Source organism: Hypomesus nipponensis, chromosome 27 (assembly GCF_054491055.1).
Source record: "Hypomesus nipponensis isolate SF chromosome 27, ASM5449105v1, whole genome shotgun sequence".
In the NCBI taxonomy this organism is placed as follows: Eukaryota; Metazoa; Chordata; class Actinopteri; order Osmeriformes; family Osmeridae; genus Hypomesus; species Hypomesus nipponensis.
This window is the reverse complement of record NC_140387.1, coordinates 6,330,460-6,349,372: the sequence shown is the minus strand read 5'-3', so window position 1 is coordinate 6,349,372 and position 18,913 is coordinate 6,330,460. Positions and strand designations below refer to the sequence as shown.

The 18,913-nt window shown below is 48.0% G+C and overlaps 1 protein-coding gene across 2 annotated transcripts; it reads left to right on the top strand.

The window, feature by feature from the left end:
- Positions 1 to 741: 741 nt before the first annotated feature.
- LOC146220639 (MOB kinase activator 3B) lies at positions 742 to 17,832 on the top strand. Of its 2 annotated transcripts, XM_084694128.1 has the most exons (5): positions 742 to 793; positions 885 to 983; positions 6,376 to 6,991; positions 14,705 to 14,907; positions 16,628 to 17,832. In XM_084694128.1, exons 3-5 carry the CDS (start codon positions 6,574 to 6,576, stop codon positions 16,655 to 16,657), a joined length of 651 nt encoding a protein of 216 aa, XP_084550254.1. In that variant the 5' UTR covers positions 742 to 793; positions 885 to 983; positions 6,376 to 6,573; the 3' UTR covers positions 16,658 to 17,832. The 2 variants fall into 2 exon arrangements, with proteins under 2 accessions (XP_084550254.1, XP_084550253.1); XM_084694127.1 differs by having other exon boundaries at positions 749 to 983.
- The last annotated feature ends 1,081 nt before the right edge of the window (positions 17,833 to 18,913 follow it).

The following is an 18,913-nucleotide window of genomic DNA, read 5'->3' as shown; positions in this document are numbered from 1 at the left end:
TTTTACGTGTTTGAAATCAGAGCAAGTTTGGGGGCTTTAACTGAATTATGTTGCAGATGCCTGAGGTATGTTTGTGGACTTTTCCTCCAGATCAACACATTTGGAAATAATTGGAACTGGTGGTCAGTCAGTTTAGTCACTTTGTTGCAGTCCAGTTTAAAGGTGGGTCGTAGAGCATGGATACCTTTTGAAGGACATTTCAAAGGGCTGTTGGATTAGGATATATTTCAAAGCCATATTCAAAAAGGGAAATGGACCTGGAACTAATTGGTTTGTTTTTCAAACATAGTTGCCTTATGTTCCCATGATGCAATCCCTTATTGCCTATAAAATAAAAATTGGATTGGTTTGAAAGTATGATGAATGAATGCTACCTAGTATCCCGACCAAGTTCAAGGCTTTACCTAAGTGCAACTTGATCTTTTCAACACCATTATCTGCAACAGTTGATTTGTGCAATTATGTTTATCTTGCTCACGCTGCCCTCAACGTACATGATGTATCGATGTTCTCCAATAAAGGTATACATCTGTAGAACGACTGCAAAATGTATGCTAATTTGAACGATATACAATTGTCACTCATAGTGACTCATAACTCATAGTTTTCCAGTGTCCTCAAAGGCTTTGAATCATGCAGTTGACAAGTTTGTCAACTAGATGGCGTTGTTGTGTATAGACTAGACCACTTCGTGGCCCTAAGGGATTTACCATAGTGAATAGATCCATAATAAAAATGTTCAGTTCCTGTTGCATGTCTAGAGACGAAAGAGGATCTGCTTTCTTGTACAACGGTAAACTACTACTACAAATCTAGGATAACAACGAAATAAGACGAAGGCTCTTCTATTGGTTCATGACATCTGGTTTTGGCTTGCATTGTAGATCTACCCTAGATCAGCGTATTTCGGGTATTTTGAAACCTAGTTCAAAACCTGGGAGCGGGCACATTGATGAATGTAGAGAAACTCACGGATTATCGAGGTAAGTGAGATAGCCTATCCTACTGTGTGAAAGGGAAGTTTTTCAGTTGTAAATGTTGACTGTCCACCACATGCATTCCTATGGCTATTGGTGCCAAAGTTTCAGTCCTTGATCATTTTTTCAATAATTGTCTTTCACCCTTTTCAGGATTAATAGCGCACATGTTCCACAGTGTCGGAAGGGTAGATAGTATACTATTTTTTTATTGTAGTAGAAGGTTTAGCAGGACGGAATTGACAAGCAGAAAGATATCTGTCCGGTGTCTAGTTTATTACAGAAAAATATATTTTATGAATTGTAAATGAGTGTTTTGAAATTTTATTGAATAGGGTGAAATAGAGTAGCCAAAAAGCTTTCGTAGGGAGCCAGATTTCACTCGGACCATTTAAACTTTTTGTAGGATAGGCTACTCTTTGCCAGAAGCAGCCCCCAAACTCTACGCCCGTCGTCTGTAACAATGTTTTCTGAAAAACTTGGGGTTCTTTCTGTGTGCTGTTGTTTTATCTCTTCGGGATTTTGGAAATCCATATTGACTGTGTAGGTAATTGCCGTGTACACTAGACCAGCCCTGGATGTTGAGGGAAGCTGATGTCTTACCCTCTCAACATGACTTTGTTGGCTCACAGGGGTGTCTTGAACTCCTCATCTAGTCCTAGCAAACGTAATGAGGTCAGGGGGCTTTCGCGGTTTCTCTTACATGCTTCCTCGTGCTATTTCATTCAGCCTGTTTCTGCCCAAACACCTCATACTGTTTTGAGTAGGCCTATCTAAAGTGCACGAATGTAGATGGGGCATTTAGCAATCTTGCCTCGCATCATCGTGATGCACAAGAATTCAATGCAGCCACACTAGATGCACATGTAGATGCCATAAAGTAGGCTACATCAACATGCATTCCATTCATTATTCACAGTCAGTGATGGAAGTAAAACTTCCTTAAGTTTAAAAACTTGGCCACACCCTCAGAAAAGCTGGAACCTGGCAGTGAACTCACCTAGGGAAGGTGAAACAGAAGGGAAAGCACCTTTAGACACATGGAAAGCACCCAGCTTCACCCAGACCCTCAAAAGGCAAGTAAAACCTTCAGAAACGCACAGTTTCGATTTAGAACACAGTGTTGAAAGATTAATGGCGTGTCCTAAGAATATTCAATAGACTAGGCTACTTCAACCTGCAGTCGTCTCCTTTCTTCAATTGAATATCCCAGTAGAAGTTAATTGTTCAAGAAACCAGCTTTGAGCGCTTGGAATGAAAATGGATTTGTGTCTGCACTCCTAAACTATGGTGCTTGCAAATCACAGATTACCAAGTTAAACATTGACTAGTCTGACTGTGGGCTCAGTGTGAAACAGCTCATGAAAGTTTATACTGTATGTAGGGCATTCTGTCACCTCTGGTAGACACTGGAGGGTTATTTTGTAGTATATCAATGGCATTTCAAGTCACCCTTAAATTGACACCAATCTCATGCAACTGTAGATATACAAGGTTGTTTTATCAATAATGTGTACATCAATACTGTATGCTGTTCAGTGCTTTATGAAGCTACATGAAAAATCAACGTTTGTTGATAACTTCAAAGTAACCATAATTTTCCTCTGTCGCTATTGCACGTTCTGTTGCCATGCCTGTGTTCCGAATGCAAGAATGAAAATGTCCTGCCGCAACTAAAGCTGAGCCATTGCTCTTGTGCTGTGTTAGGGTTAGGGTTAGGGCTAACCCTAATCCTAACCCGGCGCAATTAGTGTCACAGACAACAAAAGCCTAAGACAGACTCAAACCAAGCATCATGCACTCTGGGTCCCTCTCCAATAGTATGCATTCACGCTAATCCTCAGAACCCTGAAGTGGGATACATGGTTGTTTTTAAGAGGCATATGGCGGCTCATTCTGTCGGACTTCTACTCCAAAGCTTTGGTGTTCTTCCCTTCCTATAGGAATGAGTGGTAAAAAAAAATCGCAGGTTTAAGGCGGCATTAACCGGAGACGGCTTTTATCTCTGCGTCCAGATGTCACTCCAAGCCAGCTGTTGACCCCTCTGATAGAGCAGTGTAATCTGGCACAGCAGGGTGGGTGACCCTCCTCACATGGGTTCCCTCGCAAGGCGCGGGGGTCCTTCCCGACCCTGCTCTGTGGAGTACTGGTGACACCGCGCCGTTAACGGTCCCCCCCCCCGGTACACCACCGCCCAACCTGGGGTCGGAGAAGGGCGAGGACCCCTAGCTAGACGGGGGGTGGATGCTCCGTGTTGATGAAGATTGGGGCCCCTGCGTAAGCGGTGCCGCGAGGAGGGTGTGGGCTGGGGGTGACTCAGTAGGACAGACCACACACAGAACCATGGGGAAGAGGACCTCTCCTGTGTGATCCCAAGGAGCTCGGAACAAACGTGGCTCATACAGGGGAGTCAGTGGCTGAGCGGTTAGGGAATCGGGCTAGTAATCAGAGGGTTGCCAGTTTGATTCCCGGCCGTGCCAAATGACGTTGTGTCCTTGGGTAAGGCACTTCACTCTTGCCTCGGGGGGAATGTCCCTGTACTTACTGTAAGTCGCTCTGGATAAGAGCGCCTGCTAAATGACAACATGTAAATGTATACAGAACCAGGGTTGTCACGACCACCATCCAACCCTTACAGCCTCCACCCCCCCTCCCCAGGGCTGTGCCCTCCCTGGAATGTTTATGACTTTTCTTTACAACCACCAGTGGCTGCCAGTGGTCCTTTTGAAGACATGACTCGGCAGAGGTTGAAAGGGTTAAGCGTTCTGTTGGTATGTGAGGACAGTCATGGCTCGTTGGTTCTTCGTGGCAGGCTATAGTTGGTTGTTTAGCACGTTGGGAAATATCCAGGATCAATGGCTGATTGAGATGGCGCACCAACCGATCCTATCCCCTGCCCGACAGAGGGAAGAGAATAGGAGTCGGCTAATCTACCTGCTTCCTCCTTGGCCCAGTGAAGACTCACATTGACTCACTGTGAACACATATCTTACCTCTTATTGGGAGCCATCTTTTCATCTCTGTCTTTGGTAGGGTTCAACTGTCTGCTCTTTTTATTTATTATTATTTAATGATTCCAGTTGTAAGTGCAAGTGGTTTAGAATTCTCCTGATAACCTCTGGCATGGATTGCATGTATACTGTACAATGTAGCCTACTTCATTAGGTCTTTACCAAGTCAAGGGAAGGCAGATATCTACGCTTTGACGAAGAAGGCTCGAAGGACTTGGGGCAACAACCACACCAGATCCGTTTCAACCCAAACGAATCACGACTTTCATTCCGTCCTCATTTTTACGTCCGACAACGTATTGCAGGCTTGCATTTGGAATTTTTAACCCAGTAAATGTTTGATGATCCTGTGTTCCGTCTATTTAAAGAGCCGAAACTGTACAAGAGAGATCTGTGTGTGGGGATATCAGTTTTTTAAGGATGGGAGAAGGAGGGGGTCGGAAGAGGCCTCTTTTAACCCATAAGAGCATCAGTCCCAGTGGAGGCATCAAAGATTTATAGGACTCCTCTACAGAAGGCCCTCCCAGTAGTCAACTCAAATGTTTCCTTTTTTTTATGACACGAGACATTCTTCTCCCTCGGCAAGCCTTTTGAATGAACGTTCAACTTCCTTTTCTCGCCAGTCACAGATCCATGTCCAATCCGTCATCAGCATCATTGGTGGTCACATGTGAACTTCACGGGGGGGGGGCAATGTTGAAGAAAGGAAACTTTGTGAATGAAGTTTTGATTTTTGCACTGAAAGGCATCCATTTTTGTGGTGGAGTGAGTCACTGCTGGAGTCTAGCCATGGTTGTTAGAAGGACAGTGTGATGAACACAGAAGATATAGTGAACTAGCCAGTCGGCATTGCTTGAGTAAAAGGCACAAGGGAATTCATTGTCTGTCCTAAGTTTAACCAGGAACTTGTCTGGGTTAAGGAAATGTTGTATTTCAGGTCATTCAGGATCTGTGTAGGTTTGGGAAATGGTTATCATCTTGAGAGGTTTTGTGGTCTACTGTTTAAAGACCGAAAGCTAATTTGGGGAGCAATGACCATTGGGTACTGTTAATTCCAAGAACGATCTAGAATGGCATGTTATGTGATTTGTGACTGCATCCTCTTTCAACCCTTTACTTAGTTAACAGGGTTTCCATAAGAGTAAACGAGAGTGACCTGCCACGCCAATATGTTTCAATTAGGCTCCAGACTCATCTAAACACAGGATGTATTGACCATGTATGTCACCGCCCCCTTTTTACGTCTACGTATGACCTCTTGAACGAGGAGGAGGCTGTAAATCTCTGTCCCGTATGTTGTAAAAAATGTCCGAGCTCCAAACGGATGAAGAGTCCCTCCTGGTGTTTGTGCAGTCCCCAGACCAGCTCAGTTGTTGATTTCCTGTCAAGAGTCAAGACTTGTGCACACACACACACGAAGGAGGGAAAGACAAAGAGAGACGAGGGTCGTTTTCGGCCCGGGGTAAAGCAATCGTAGACGTAAACGAAATAGAATTGTCGACAGGGTTCAGATCCGGTCAGACAGCATTCTCATCTGCTGGCCCCACGGATGTGGCGCGTTGGGCTACATTTGCCGTCATAGTTCACCACACTTGAGGAAGTTGCAATTGAAACGTTTTGTGTTGTACTAATGAGACTTTCTATCACAAAGGCTCTGGTTTTTTGAGCATGAATGCAGTGTTGACAGGCCTGACAGCCATTCTTTTTCACTGACATCATGCTAGAATCATCCATTGACTGCATCCTCATCTGCGGGCCCCAGTGATGTGGCCCGAAGTGGCGCGTTGGGCTCTATTTGCCTTCCTAATACACCACACTTGAGGAAGTTGCAATTGTTTTGTATTGCACTAATGACACTTTCGATCACCGAGCCTCTGGTGTTTTGAGCGTGAATGCAGTGTCGACAGGCCTGACGGCCTCTCTTTCCGCACTGACATCATGCTCGAATCATCCATTGTGCCGGGTTTGGACAAGTGGGAACAGGATCTGGTCATAGATATCAGCCGGGGGAAACCCTAGATTTACCATTTTTGCGCACAGTGCACTTCTGTTTTGTAGGCCGCAACACCATGCCTGTTTTGTAGGCTGTCGGAAAGGGAAAGAGATTGTTCTGGCCAAGCTTTTGACTTTGTATTGGCAAAATGATTCGATCCAAATCATAATCATTCAACATGAAAGTAATGGAGCTACTCACCTCGCAAAAGTATCTTGTCTGAACTTGGTCACTTTTTTAACAGTTTGAATGCAAGGGGTCTGTGGAAACTCCCCTTTTTGTGTTCCTACAGGCAATAGAATCAGAGATGTGGATTAGAGCAATACATAATACACTCACTTCCTGAGAGAACCACATGTTTTTAGAAAACTCTCCTTTTTGTTTTTTTCCATAGGAGAATGTCCTAGAACAACCATCACGCTAACACTGACAACCGCAGCCTCATCTCCTGTGACGGCCTCATCCCACAGGGACTATTGGTACCTGCCGCTCCTCCCTGGGGTCCTCACGGCCTGCAGACAAGCCCCACTTGTTCCCCAGCCCTCCCGCCTTCCTCCTCCTCCCTTTACCCCAGCCCCAACTCCCCGTCGACATGTCCATCGCCCTGAAGCAGGTCTTCAACAAGGACAAGACCTTCCGGCCCAAGCGCAAGTTTGAGCCGGGGACGCAGCGCTTCGAGCTGCACAAGAAGGCCCAGGCGTCCCTGAGCTCCGGCGTGGACCTGCGCGCCTCCGTGCAGCTGCCGCACGGCGAGGACCTCAACGACTGGGTGGCCGTGCACGTGGTGGACTTCTTCAACCGCATCAACCTCATCTACGGGACCGTGTGCGAGTTCTGCACGGAGGAGAGCTGCCCCGTCATGTCCGGGGGCCCGAGGTACGAGTACCGCTGGCAGGACGACCGCAAGTTCAAGAAGCCCACCGCCCTCCCGGCCCCCAAGTATATGAACTTGCTGATGGACTGGATCGAGGTGCAGATTAATAACGAAGACATCTTCCCCACCAGCATAGGTGAGCTGAACCCCCCCGCCGCCCCCCCCAAACAATGCTCCAAGACGTATGACGATGATGACTATGTTCGCCAGCCGTGACGGCGCAGTGACGACATCGCCTGTTGTTTTTAAACGGCTAAAACGTCGTTGCGTATGCAGTCAAAGCTGCCCTCGGATTACAAATGCCTTGATTTAAGATACAATTCCAGTAAATGCAACCGTAATCCGTGGCTTTCAGTATTCCGTGGCTTAGCCAGGAACACACTCGCGTTGCTCAGGAAGGCTCCGCACGCTCACTGCTAGCATCAGAAGACAGGTGGACCAGACCTAAAGATCACGCCCATTGGACAACCTCTCACAATTCTGACCTGTCTGTTAAGCTCTCAATTGTAGGTATGTAGGGTGGCTACACAGCACATAGGGGTCAGAAGATGACCTCTCAACCTCAGTCCCAACTGAGGGTATCGTCTCAAACGGGGACTAGGTGGGGAGTCAGGTGGCCGAGCGGGGAGAGCATCGGGCTAGTAATTCCCGGCCGGTGCACATGACGTTGTGTCCTTGGGCAAGGCACTTCACCCTACTCGCCTCGGGGGGGAATGTCCCTGTACTTGCTGTGAGTCGCTCTGGATAAGAATAATAATAATGAAAAGAATATCGACAAGCAGCGACAGCCCATTTGGATTTGAGTGGCCCTGCGTAACTTAGCCCAGATTGTCAGCACGTTGTATTTTAAACAGTTAATTTGGTGCGATGCGGCCCATAACACCCATTTCTTAAGCAGCGGGCTGAGAAGCCGTGTTTACGGTGGCTTACTGTCGGTCACAAGGTCCCAAATCCAAAGTTGTTTACTTGCGAGTGAGCGAAAGGGATCTCCTGCCATTAATAAGTAAGCCGCTTACATACACATATCGACTTGTTCCACTGTCATTTTTGTTGTTCCCGCAAAAACACAATTCCCCTCGCTTGATGAAGTACCGCGTGCCACTGCTGCCTGTCCCATGGGCATAGAAACAAAGGCGGGATTAGATCCTCTGTTTGCTGGAGGGAGAATTAGAGCCTCAGTCCCCATCGCACTGATGCCATGACGTGAGAGGCCTTCATGTCGTGGTTAATGCGTGGTGTGTTGGGGCCCCCGGGGTCACTGCTCGTCGTGATGGAGAAGATCACGGCTATCGCTGGCTGGAAACGGTATCACCCTCCAGTCTGTGAATTATGCAGGGACACCTGATCTCTGAAGGGGCCGGCAGGGCTCCCAGCAGTCACAGTGGCCACGGCGAAACCCGAGACCGGCTAGTCTCTCACACCCTGCAGCCACGCGGAGCACCTGAGTCACGAGCTAGTGCGAGCTCGCTGTCCCTGTCTCTCCTTCTCTCTCCTTCTCTCTCTCTCTCTCTCTCCTTCTCTCTCTCTCTCTCTCTCTCTCTCTCTCTCTCTCTCTCTCTCTCTCTCTCTCTCTCTCTCTCTCTCTGTCTCTGTCTCTGTCTCTGTCTCTGTCTCTGTCTCTGTCTCTGTCTCTGTCTCTGTCTCTCTCTGTCTCTGTCCTTCTCTCTCTATGTTCTTCTTTCTTTGTTGTCTCTGTTTCCCCCCTCCTGTTTAAGTTCCCTGTGTGCTGTCAGCTAGACATGAATTATTAATCCCTCCACATGCACAGTCACATTCCTCCTCCTCCTCCTCCTCCTCCTCCTCCTACATGTGATGTTTGTAGCCCATGTTTTATTGAACATATCCAGTAAATCAACAAGGAACAGGCCCGAATGCCACCTACACACCCTCGATGTTACAAAAGTTGAATTGTGAAGTTATTGGCGTCATCCTCACCAGTGCCTGGTTGAGGAGGAACAGACTCTGGCCACGCACTCTGGCTTGGTACTGAGACGTAATAAGGAGCTGGTCTGGGCTGTGACGAACCCCCCTCCTCGTTATGGATTGTGTATGTCGTCAGTGACGCCAGACAGGAAGTAGCCTGTGTGTGTTGTTAGTCCAGGTTACTAGGTCAGTAGAAAGAGTGTGTGTGTGTGTGTGTGGGGGGGGGGGGGACGGGGGGGGGGGACGACCACCAGGGGAGGGTTAAACCTCTTAGAATAGTCATCAGGAAGGGATTACCATAAGCCGGGAATGTTCATGGATCTCTGGTTGTTTCTAGATCTTTCCTTACCCTTTTGCTACTACAAAACCCCGCCCGCCCTTGATCGAACCTACACACACACGTGAGATATCACTGTCTCACCTCAGGCGCCGGAAACCCACGCAGAGTCAGCGCGCCGCCCAGTGCAGCACATTCAACTTGCCCCTGGTCTCAGCTGGGCTGGCAGTAACGCGTGTCCGGCCTGTGTTCTTTGTCTCGGTCGAAGATGAAGGTGTTGGTGTCAGGGTTGGGGTTTAGAGTTACTCTGGGCGATGCAGATAACCGCAGCGGTGACCTTAACCTGACGAGGCTCAAAGGGTTCACGTCTTGGGGGGAGAGACGATATGGCTTTCTGACAGTCTTTGACACGAGGTGAGACAAAGGGTTTGAGGTCGCTAAAATGAAAAGGAGTTAGGGAGTCCGGTCAGCAGCTGGAGAGTGGTTTATTTGTTTTAACGTTTGTTGGCTCAAGTGCATGTTCAGGTTTCCATCTCCACAAGGCAGGCCAAGATTCAGGAGTCTTTGGGCTTGCATCGGTGAAGAGGATTAAGGAAGGTTTAGTGAAACACACGTGCGTTCACAGACCCTATCATCTGCACTCTTCTCATCTGGTCTGTTTGGAGCCTGCTTTGGAGGCAGACCTCGGCTAAGATGGATCTGTATTATAATAAAGGTCTTCTCGGGTTCCTGAATAAAGCTTGTCTTGTTTTGGGGGCCTACTGTTATCGGTGATCCACAATGACTATTCCCAGGCCCATGGATAAGTCTTTAACAGGAAATCAAAATGTCCTGGTTCTTGTCCTGGTTCTTGTCAGTCCTGAAACATGGGCGTTGTGGATTAGAGTCAGTTCGATCCGGGGCGGCAGGGGTCAAAGTTCATGTTGCAGGAAAGAGCAGCTTTGTCACAACTCTTGTCGGCTTCAGGTGCCCCGTGGTGGGGTCACTTCCTGACGCGGGATGGGACTTCCTGTGTCGTACCACCTGGAGAACCCTCGTGACCCTTCTAAAACCTTTTCTAGACGTGTGGAGTCGGCCCATGACCATTAAGAGGATGTTGTTCTTAACGAAACAGTATACCTGTGATACCCTAAGCCCGAACTAAACTCATTAACTGAATACGGAAACTCCCCTCAGTGTTTTGAGCGCACGACGCATAGGGATTTGTTGCGCGTACGTGCATGTGATCTGCCCTGGGCTTCGGGGGAAGTCTGGAGCCCCCAAAGCAGCGTAACGAACAGACGTAATGAAGCAGAACGGCCAGCTCCCATCCGTGCTCCGTTCTCTACTCCTCTTGTTCTGGAGAGAAAAGTAAATATATCCTGGCGTCTCTTGTGAGGACCGCGTATGCTATTATTTATTTTTTTCGTCGAACGTGGGGTTGGCCAGTGAACTGGGAGAGAGAAAGATTTTCATGTCTTCCCAAATGCCCTCCTTGGTCCTCGCAGAAGCCAAACACACTGAATAGATGGGCTGCTATGTTCTCTCTATTTCCATTTGGACAGGCCCAGTAATCTCCTAATAATGACTACCCAGAACGTCTGTCCTCTCATTATCCATTTACAGAGGTACTCATTACCCTGTGTGTGTGTGTGTGTGTGTGTGTGTGTGTGTGTGTGTGTGTGTGTGTGTGTGTGTGTGTGTGTGTGTGTGTGTGTGTGTGTGTGTGTGTGTGTGTGTGTGTGTGTGTGTGTGTGTGTGTGTGTGTGTGTGTGTGTGTGCCTCCATGCTGAGTGTGGCCAGGACGTGAACCCAGTGAGGCAGCGAGCTAGCAGCAGCAGCATCACAGTGCCCTAGCCCCGAGCAGCACTCCACTCCTAGCTTAGTCACTATCATAACAAACACACAGTTACTTCCTCATGAATGGACGTTCGTAAATGCCTTTTTTTGATTTGAGAATAAAACGATGGATTTCCGACGTTTTGTGAACGTGACCTCAAGTAACTCTCGTATAAAGAGCTGATATGTTGAGGTTTGATGGCGATGTCATGAGCAAAGATTTTATACTACAAAAGAGTTTTATATAAGCTAGCTTTTATACAGGATGTCATATCAATTTTTGCATTTGAGAAAGATCAGCCAAGATCATTTGGAACCAAAAGCTCAGATAAATCTTCTCAAACTGGAAAAATGTGGATCCCCATCAACAGGCTTAGATAAATCCATACAAAGTACAACTAACAAGGTCATAATCCCAGACCATTGCTACTCTGTTTTGGCACTGTGGTGGCCCGCCTCCTGTGATTGGCTCCCTGTGCTCTGTACTATCCCTGACAAAGACACCATCTGTTGATGTGCTGGTGCCAGGCTCAAATGGATTCTTCTACTGCCTGACTGTACAGGTTGGCATAGACAGCGACAAGGTCGACTGCCTCATTGTGTCTCTTGTTGAACCAGTGGCTGGACCCGTGTTGATACTGTCAATGCTACGTTTCGAGAAAAACAAATGTTGTTGCTTTGTTTCATCATCGTCATAAGCTTTATTTCGGACACTTACTAGGTACATAGATTGAAAGACAACATACAGACAAACGTATAATAGAATCACGTGGTACATCATTTTCTGAGGTGGCTCAGACGCCAGTGAGTCCACATATAATAATATACACACATGATGTATGCACCTTCCTGCCAAAGTAAATTCCTTGTCTGTGCAAACTTTCATGGCGATTAAAACCCCTTTCTGATACTGATTGACAGTTTTACTTTAATATGATCCATGTTCCGCTGAACCCACTCGGTTTTTTTTTTTGTATTCCTCCTATTATGTTTTGTTACAAGTGCCAACTTCCTACTGTTTCTTCCCTCACCTTGAGCTCCTTGTTGAGCTGTTCTCGGGGGCCGTGTGGTACAGGATAGTATGTCTGCGACTGCAGACAATGTCTCTCCTCTCCACCACGCCACTTCCTGTTCTCTCTCTCTCTCTCTCTCGGGCCCTGGCTATGAGAGGGGTCTGATATCCTGTGCGGTATCTGGAGACCTCTCTCCTAATGGATCTCACCCTGGAACGACACGTACACACTTGTCTACGCACACAGAGGCCTACATGCACACATACACACACATACATGCACGTACACACACACACGCGCGCATGCAAAAGATAGTCTGAGTATGGGTCAGTGACCGTCTTTCGTGTGAAATCAAGGTCACAGTAGTGATGCCTGGATTTTGCTAAGTCAAGTCCCAAATGGGTTAACTGAGTGTCAGGGTGACCTATCGTGGAAACCACTGTCCTGGGAGTAGGAGAAATACTGTTTGGGCTCAGTATTTGCTGTGTGGCATTTGGTACCTTTTGATACACTAAACTTGTTTCAAATAATGCGAAAATAATCCCCTACAAAATGCAATGCAAAGATAGTCAACGGAGTTAGCGGGAGGGAAGGGGGTGGAGGATGGGACTAGTGTCGGGAGAGGGAGGGGTGGGGGGGGCCGAGGCCAGCCTTAGGGTGCAGACGGACTCTTCATAGTAGCGCCGCCCTTTGACCTCTTCCTGCCTCTCTCCACAGCACTCCGGCACCCTTCCTTCTCCCACTGCTTCCTGGTAGGAAGGAAAGTTCTCTGTTTAGCCCCCCCCGGCCATACCAGCCTCACCCCCCCCCCACCCCTCTCCTTTGCCCGCCATCCTCACCCCCCCCCCCCCCCCCCCTTCCACCCTTTTTCTCCTCTCCCTCCATTCATCCCCTCCTCGTTTGCCTGCTCTCTCCTCTTCTCCATACCCTCCTTCCTTCTTTTCCCCTTTCTCATTCTCTCCGCCGACCCCCCCCCCCCCCCCCCCTCACCTCCCCCTTGTGGCCGTGCTGCACTCGGGCACGTGGATCCGGGCGTGAGGCAGACTGGAGCTCACAACAACAGTGAGGAGGAGCCTGGACGAGTTGCGACCGTGTCGGGGGAGGGGGGGGGGGGGGGGAGAAGAGAGTGCTCCCGATGATGTAACACGCCCTGGGAACCCCAGTGAGCGCGTCACGTTATCACATTCATAGTTGATGGGGCTACGGTTTTGCCGTCTGGCTTTACAAGAGGATGCAGCCCCACTCGCTGGAGGGTTATGAGTGTTCTGTGTTTTTGATAAGCGGCCAGCGAACTCGTTCATCCAGACTGTGTACACACTTATGTCCTATGTTTGGATTGGTTCAGTCATTTTTCCATGCGTCTGGCATTGCCAGTCAACACAGCCCGTAATAAGACGGTAAACACCACCACTCTATCAACACTCGCCGTATAATTGACTGAGAATGAGACGGCCGTCTCTTCCACCCAGCGCGGCGTAGACTCGCAACCTTGAGAGGTTCCTGTGGTGGAGACCACATGACTTAAAGACATGTTATGTCGGGTTTGAAGGAGGCCAGGTGCGCTGCTGAGTCACTTTGGTTTGTCTGTCCGTCCGTACCGCGTGTGAGGCCTTCAGGGCAGCTGGTAATGTGTCCGGAACAAGTGTAACGGATATATACGTGTTGCGTGAGGCCCTGTTTAATAGTGCGTCCCTAAAACGTCCCTGAACCTAACCGCCGAGACGTGATTGGGAGGGAAGCGTGACGAGGCGCCATTGCTAATTGGTTGGTTATGTAACCTCCTCGCCAATGAGGTTAAGGGCAATGCCAGTCTCTCTTAGGAAGGCTAAGTGGGCTTGGCAGAGTGAGAGCAGACAGTTTTCTGGCTTTCCGGGGAGCTGAAAGGAAAGGACGACATGAGGACTGGGAGTCGGTCACACACAAACACACACACAAAAAACGACTGTGCTCTTTGATGCCACCTGCCTGTCAGAAAATCTCTGTGTGGGGGGGGGGAAAAAACCAACGCGCTGAGTGTACTTTAATATCTGAGTACGTTTGATCTGAAGGTGCATCCTTTGGGGTAAAGTGATTAAAACAATGATTGGCAGACCACAGAGACAACGTTGATTTGTTGGTATGTTCATCAGGACTTTGTTTGGCAGTTGTCTCTGTTGGTGAGCTGGTAACTGTGATGGGCAGAATGAGAACACTCATACGTTTTCATTTCACTCATACGTTTGTGTCACATTCAGAAAGACAGCAACAACTTTATTTTAATGTTGTGCGTGGTGCAACAGTGCCATATATCTGTTTTTTAAGACACTGGATCTTTTACAACGATTACACCCACTCTACCCACATACAAGCCTACTACGGAGACAATGCAAAGAATTCGCCTTCCAACCAAGTTATTTCTAAGCAACACACATGCCAAATACGATAACACAGCAATGTCCAATGCTGGAATGGGTAAGTGAAAGTGGTGATGGTGAAAGAACACCAAATTTCATCCGGAATGTGCCAAAGGCCTCGGTAAAAAGAGGGCATCCTGTTTTTACAGATTTCACCGAACATGGCGTCGTCAGATTCCGGGCCAGTGCTAGCCCTGTTCTGTCAACGCTGGTGCTGGTTGCCCGTTGTCGTGCATTACTAAGTCACTTCCCTGCATTCGACATACATATGTCAAAACACATTAGTCTATGGGATCGTTGTGCGTTATACCGAGAGGATTTGAGCCATGGTATTTCCAGATGGCCAGTATTTCATTTGGGCCCCCGTGGCCCTTATTATATATGCACCAGAACTTATGCACTAACTCTCTCTCTCTCCCCCTCAGGTATCCCCTTCCCCAAGAACTTCATCCAGATCTGTAAGAAGATCCTGTGTCGTCTCTTCAGGGTCTTCGTTCACGTCTACATCCATCACTTTGACCGCATCATCGTCATGGGAGCAGAGGCACATGTCAACACCTGTTACAAGCACTTTTACTTCTTTGGCACGGAACTCAACCTCATAGACCGCAAGGAGCTGGAGCCTTTGGTGAGTATGGGACGGCGTCACACACTGCGGGCTTCTGGCGGGTCGAGTAGCATTGTGAGAAGGTAAAAGCGGTGGTCTTTTTTTTTTCGTTGTCCCGGCCCCGTTTTGTTAGAGGACTGCTAAAGAGTTTGGCGTCTGAGGCCACCTGGAGTACCGTCGTTCAGTCAGGAAGTGTCACCTGGGTTAAGAAATGATGTTTTAGGGAAGTGGAAAAGATCAGAGTGCAGGCGTGTCGTTCCCGTCGATTCCAACCCCGCTCTTTCGGCCGACGTCGACGTACATAAAGAACCTCATATTGCTGACAGTGATGACATGGTCTCGCTCTGACCGAGCAGCCTTTCTCCACGTTTCACGATGGCAACCCCGGCCGTCGTAATGGAAGCACCATAGCTCTTCAATCCACAGACGGGCCCACAGGGCTCCCTCTGACTCGCACACCACCTCAAATAGCCCCCTCTCCAAGCTGAAAAGTGCAACAAAAGGGCTTCTGTAAACAGAACGCAAGTCGACGACCAACACGGGTGAAGGGGGGGGGGGGACCAGAACAAGCTTGGCAAACAAGCTCCAGCACAATGGCTCCTTTCTGTAGATTATCATAAGAGATCCCCATGATCGGGCTGGGTAAATGCCACCACCCACGCAGATGCGAGGGTGTTCTGTTGGAGAGCAGCCTACTGTGAAGCTCTGTCTGGCCCCAGATAGTAAACCAGGTGGAGTCAGCATGACCCGAATGAGGCGTTTTTCGAAAACCTTCTTCGAGCGACCCAATGAAAATCCCTCTTTTTCATCACGCCTCTTGTGGTTCGTTCCCTTTTCCCATGAGGGACTGGCGGTGCAAGGTGCGTCGTGTCGGCATTGGTGTGATTCCGGCGTATTTCTTCTTCAGCGTCCTTGCCCATCCACAGTAGCGAGGCCTTCCTCATGCCGTGGGGACAGTTCACTGTTACTAGGTCGAGCTCTGTGGATCACTGCAGACTGCGCATCCCAATATGAGCTGATCTCAATCCTCCCTCGGCCTTATAGTGGCCTGCAGATTCGTACTGCAAGTGCGGCCTTGCACTGGAGGGAGGGAGGGAGGGAGGGAGGGAGGGAGGGAGGGAGGGAGGGAGGGAGGGAGGGAGGGAGGGAGGGAGGGAGGGAGGGAGGGAGGGAGGGAGGGAGGGAGGGAGGGAGGGAGGGAGGGAGGGAGGGAGGGAGGGAGGGAGGGAGGGAGGGAGGGAGGGAGGGAGGGAGGGAGGGAGGGAGGAGAAAAGCAAGATAAATAGGAAGTCTGGATAATGTTTGGGAGTAATGATCCTCTAAATAAAGAGTTATGTCACAGGAGCATTTCTCATGCAGGAACAAGAGAGCAAACAGGGGAGGAATTGGTAGGCATGTACACATTGTTATTGTACAGCTTCCCTAATGCCCTGACTCAGTGTCTGACCCATATAGGCTGTAGCATTGTAGCTATTGAGGATTGCAGTGTCCCTTCAGAGGTCAAAACATCTGTTTACATCTCGACAACTGTCAGAACACTGTCGCTGGTCACATGACTGAGAGATATGTACCTGGACTCTAAAACATTTGAAAATAGTTCTCTGGGCAAGTTTATTAATTTATGCACAACACTTATGTGACTTTGCATGTGGAGATATTCGTCTTTGCACGTATTGGAATTTCCATGCGTTTGTTCTCCCAGCCTGAACATGTGTGTGTCTGTCTGTCTGTCTGTGTTCAGAAAGAGATGACTCTGAGGATGTGTCATTGAGCCACTGGAACGCCCCCCCCCCCTTTCCCCCCATCAACCTTGTTCACACCCGGTAACCATGGAGACTGGATGCTGTCATCACAGGGATTCTGACGGCCAGGTGGACAACCGGCAGATTGGGTCTGGACTACTTGGATACTGGAGGACTGCGTAGACCTGCTGCGATGACAAACACAGGGTTTACTTCATGTGTCCACCAGGGGTCTCTCCAGCGCCGAGGCAAGCAGAGACGTTTCCAGTGACGATGATCGAACAGCCATGTGTTTTTAGACTGTTGGAGCAAGTTGTGCAAATGCTGCTCATGATAAATACACTGATAACGGAGGATGATTCGGGATGTATATTTGGTGTTGGTTACAGTTTTATTGAATCTTTTTTGTGTTTCGGGCCAGCGTTTGGCAGTAATGAAATGGCCAGGTGAAAATCACGAGTTGTTGTATGTTGTGTATCCTTGCTTTTTATCATTTTAATGTGGAGATTGCCAAAAAGTTAGGTTTTATTAAAAAAAGTTAACATTTTTGGATGAAGACTGGAATTAACATTGAGTGGATTAACCACCAGGTTGCACCATAAATGTGGTGAAAATAGTTTATTACAAAGACATAAACATTTTAAAGGAAGACATCTGGCAACAAAATAGGTTTCAACAGCATACATATTTTCAAATTAATCTAAAAACGTTCTAAATGATATGTGAAAGGATTCATTTGTGTAAATAGGAATCTCATGTTTTATTCCCTCCAACAATCTCAAACTGTTTCTTGGTCAGGTTTCCAAAGAAGTAATCTCAAAATAATTCGTACATCTTTTCTCTGAAATGACTTCCACTGTTATGACCTGTTTCTTCTTCAATGGAATATTCTGGATTCAAACCTCTTTGGGAAGGCCATTGTGCCTTGGTGGATACACAATGTAAAGCGCAATCTACTTGTGAAATCATTTTGCAGACTTTATTTGACTGTCCGTCAACACATTAGACACACCCTAGGTTGTGTGCATCCGTACTTCGCTATTGTGCACCAAACTGTTTTGTGACTCATTTTGGGGGTTACAGAAGCTGAACACTGTAACACATGAGTCGTGTGTGTTGAATGATATGACACATAGAACTAAAGTATTTAACGTCATGATTCCATGTTAACATCACAGCAATAAAGTATATTTTGATTCATTGAATTAAATGTCTTATGATTGGGTACCTTATGGGGTCATTTAATGCCTATTTTTACTTGAGTAGTGAATTTTGTGTGGTTATTTGCAGAGATAACCCATAAGAGCACAGGAAAAGCATGCACACTCCACACAGAAAAGCCTGGGGAATAACCCACCTGACCCCCAACTAACCAATGACCTTCTAGCTGTGAGGTGACCTCACCACTACTAGAAGGTCATGTGATGAGCCCCAGACAGCCTTTACCCATTACAATGTATCCCATGTAGATCATGATGGACTCATGTGCGTGAGGAATACAAGCCGGCTTCCATGAATGTAGGCAATGCGTAAGCGTGGCTCTTTTAACCATGACGTTGCCTACGTTTTTTTCATTTCATAGATTCACATGCGTAAGTGTGCTCGGCACAGCGTTCAAGGGCGGCCCGTGCTTGTTTTGTTGCTTGTTTGCGTGTTTTTTTTAATAAAATCTCACAGAAGGTCTTCTGTAACGTCATTGGGATTTCACGAACGATCTTACGATCACATGTAGAATGGCGTCCAATTAAAATGTTATGGATGACGCCCCTTCAGAGATGGGGCGTGCTCTCTGGAGAGCCCCATTCAATTAGCCTGATCTTCTCAGGCCTGCTCAGGCACTCTGTGCGATTGGGTTGTGATGACAAAAGCACTGCTGGGCACTTCTGCCAGAGATCTTCTCCACTGAAATCCACTCAAGCTCTAATCCATCACTGTAACTCCGTACAGATTACACTCCGAGCTAATATTCTCAAACGAGAGCGAATAAAGAGTTGGTTTAATCACAGATTAGTTGAGTATATATAAACAGACAGACTTAGGCCAGACAGACTTGGACCAACCTCAGCTGGATTGTCTGCTGCCTCAGGTTGGACATCCTTTTTCTTCCTGGCTGAACGCATTCGTGGAAGTATTGAAACAAACGCACACATCACCACTCGGTCGAGGAGAATCTCCGGATCGTTTGGCTGAGGGGAAAAGGGAGGACCAGAGCAGGGGCTTCTGGGAGTTGGAGTTCCTATCCGCCCGTCCATCTGCACCATGGGAGAGAAGGAGTCCAGCCCCCC

Excerpts from the sequence above, each read along its gene's own strand:
- LOC146220639 (XM_084694128.1), top strand. The coding sequence starts at position 6,574 with ATGTCCATCGCCCTGAAGCAGGTCTTCAACAAGGACAAGACCTTCCGG. Across the intron at positions 6,992-14,704 it reads CATCTTCCCCACCAGCATAG|GTATCCCCTTCCCCAAGAAC; the intron begins GTGAGCTGAACC and ends TCTCCCCCTCAG. Across the intron at positions 14,908-16,627 it reads GCAAGGAGCTGGAGCCTTTG|AAAGAGATGACTCTGAGGAT; the intron begins GTGAGTATGGGA and ends GTCTGTGTTCAG.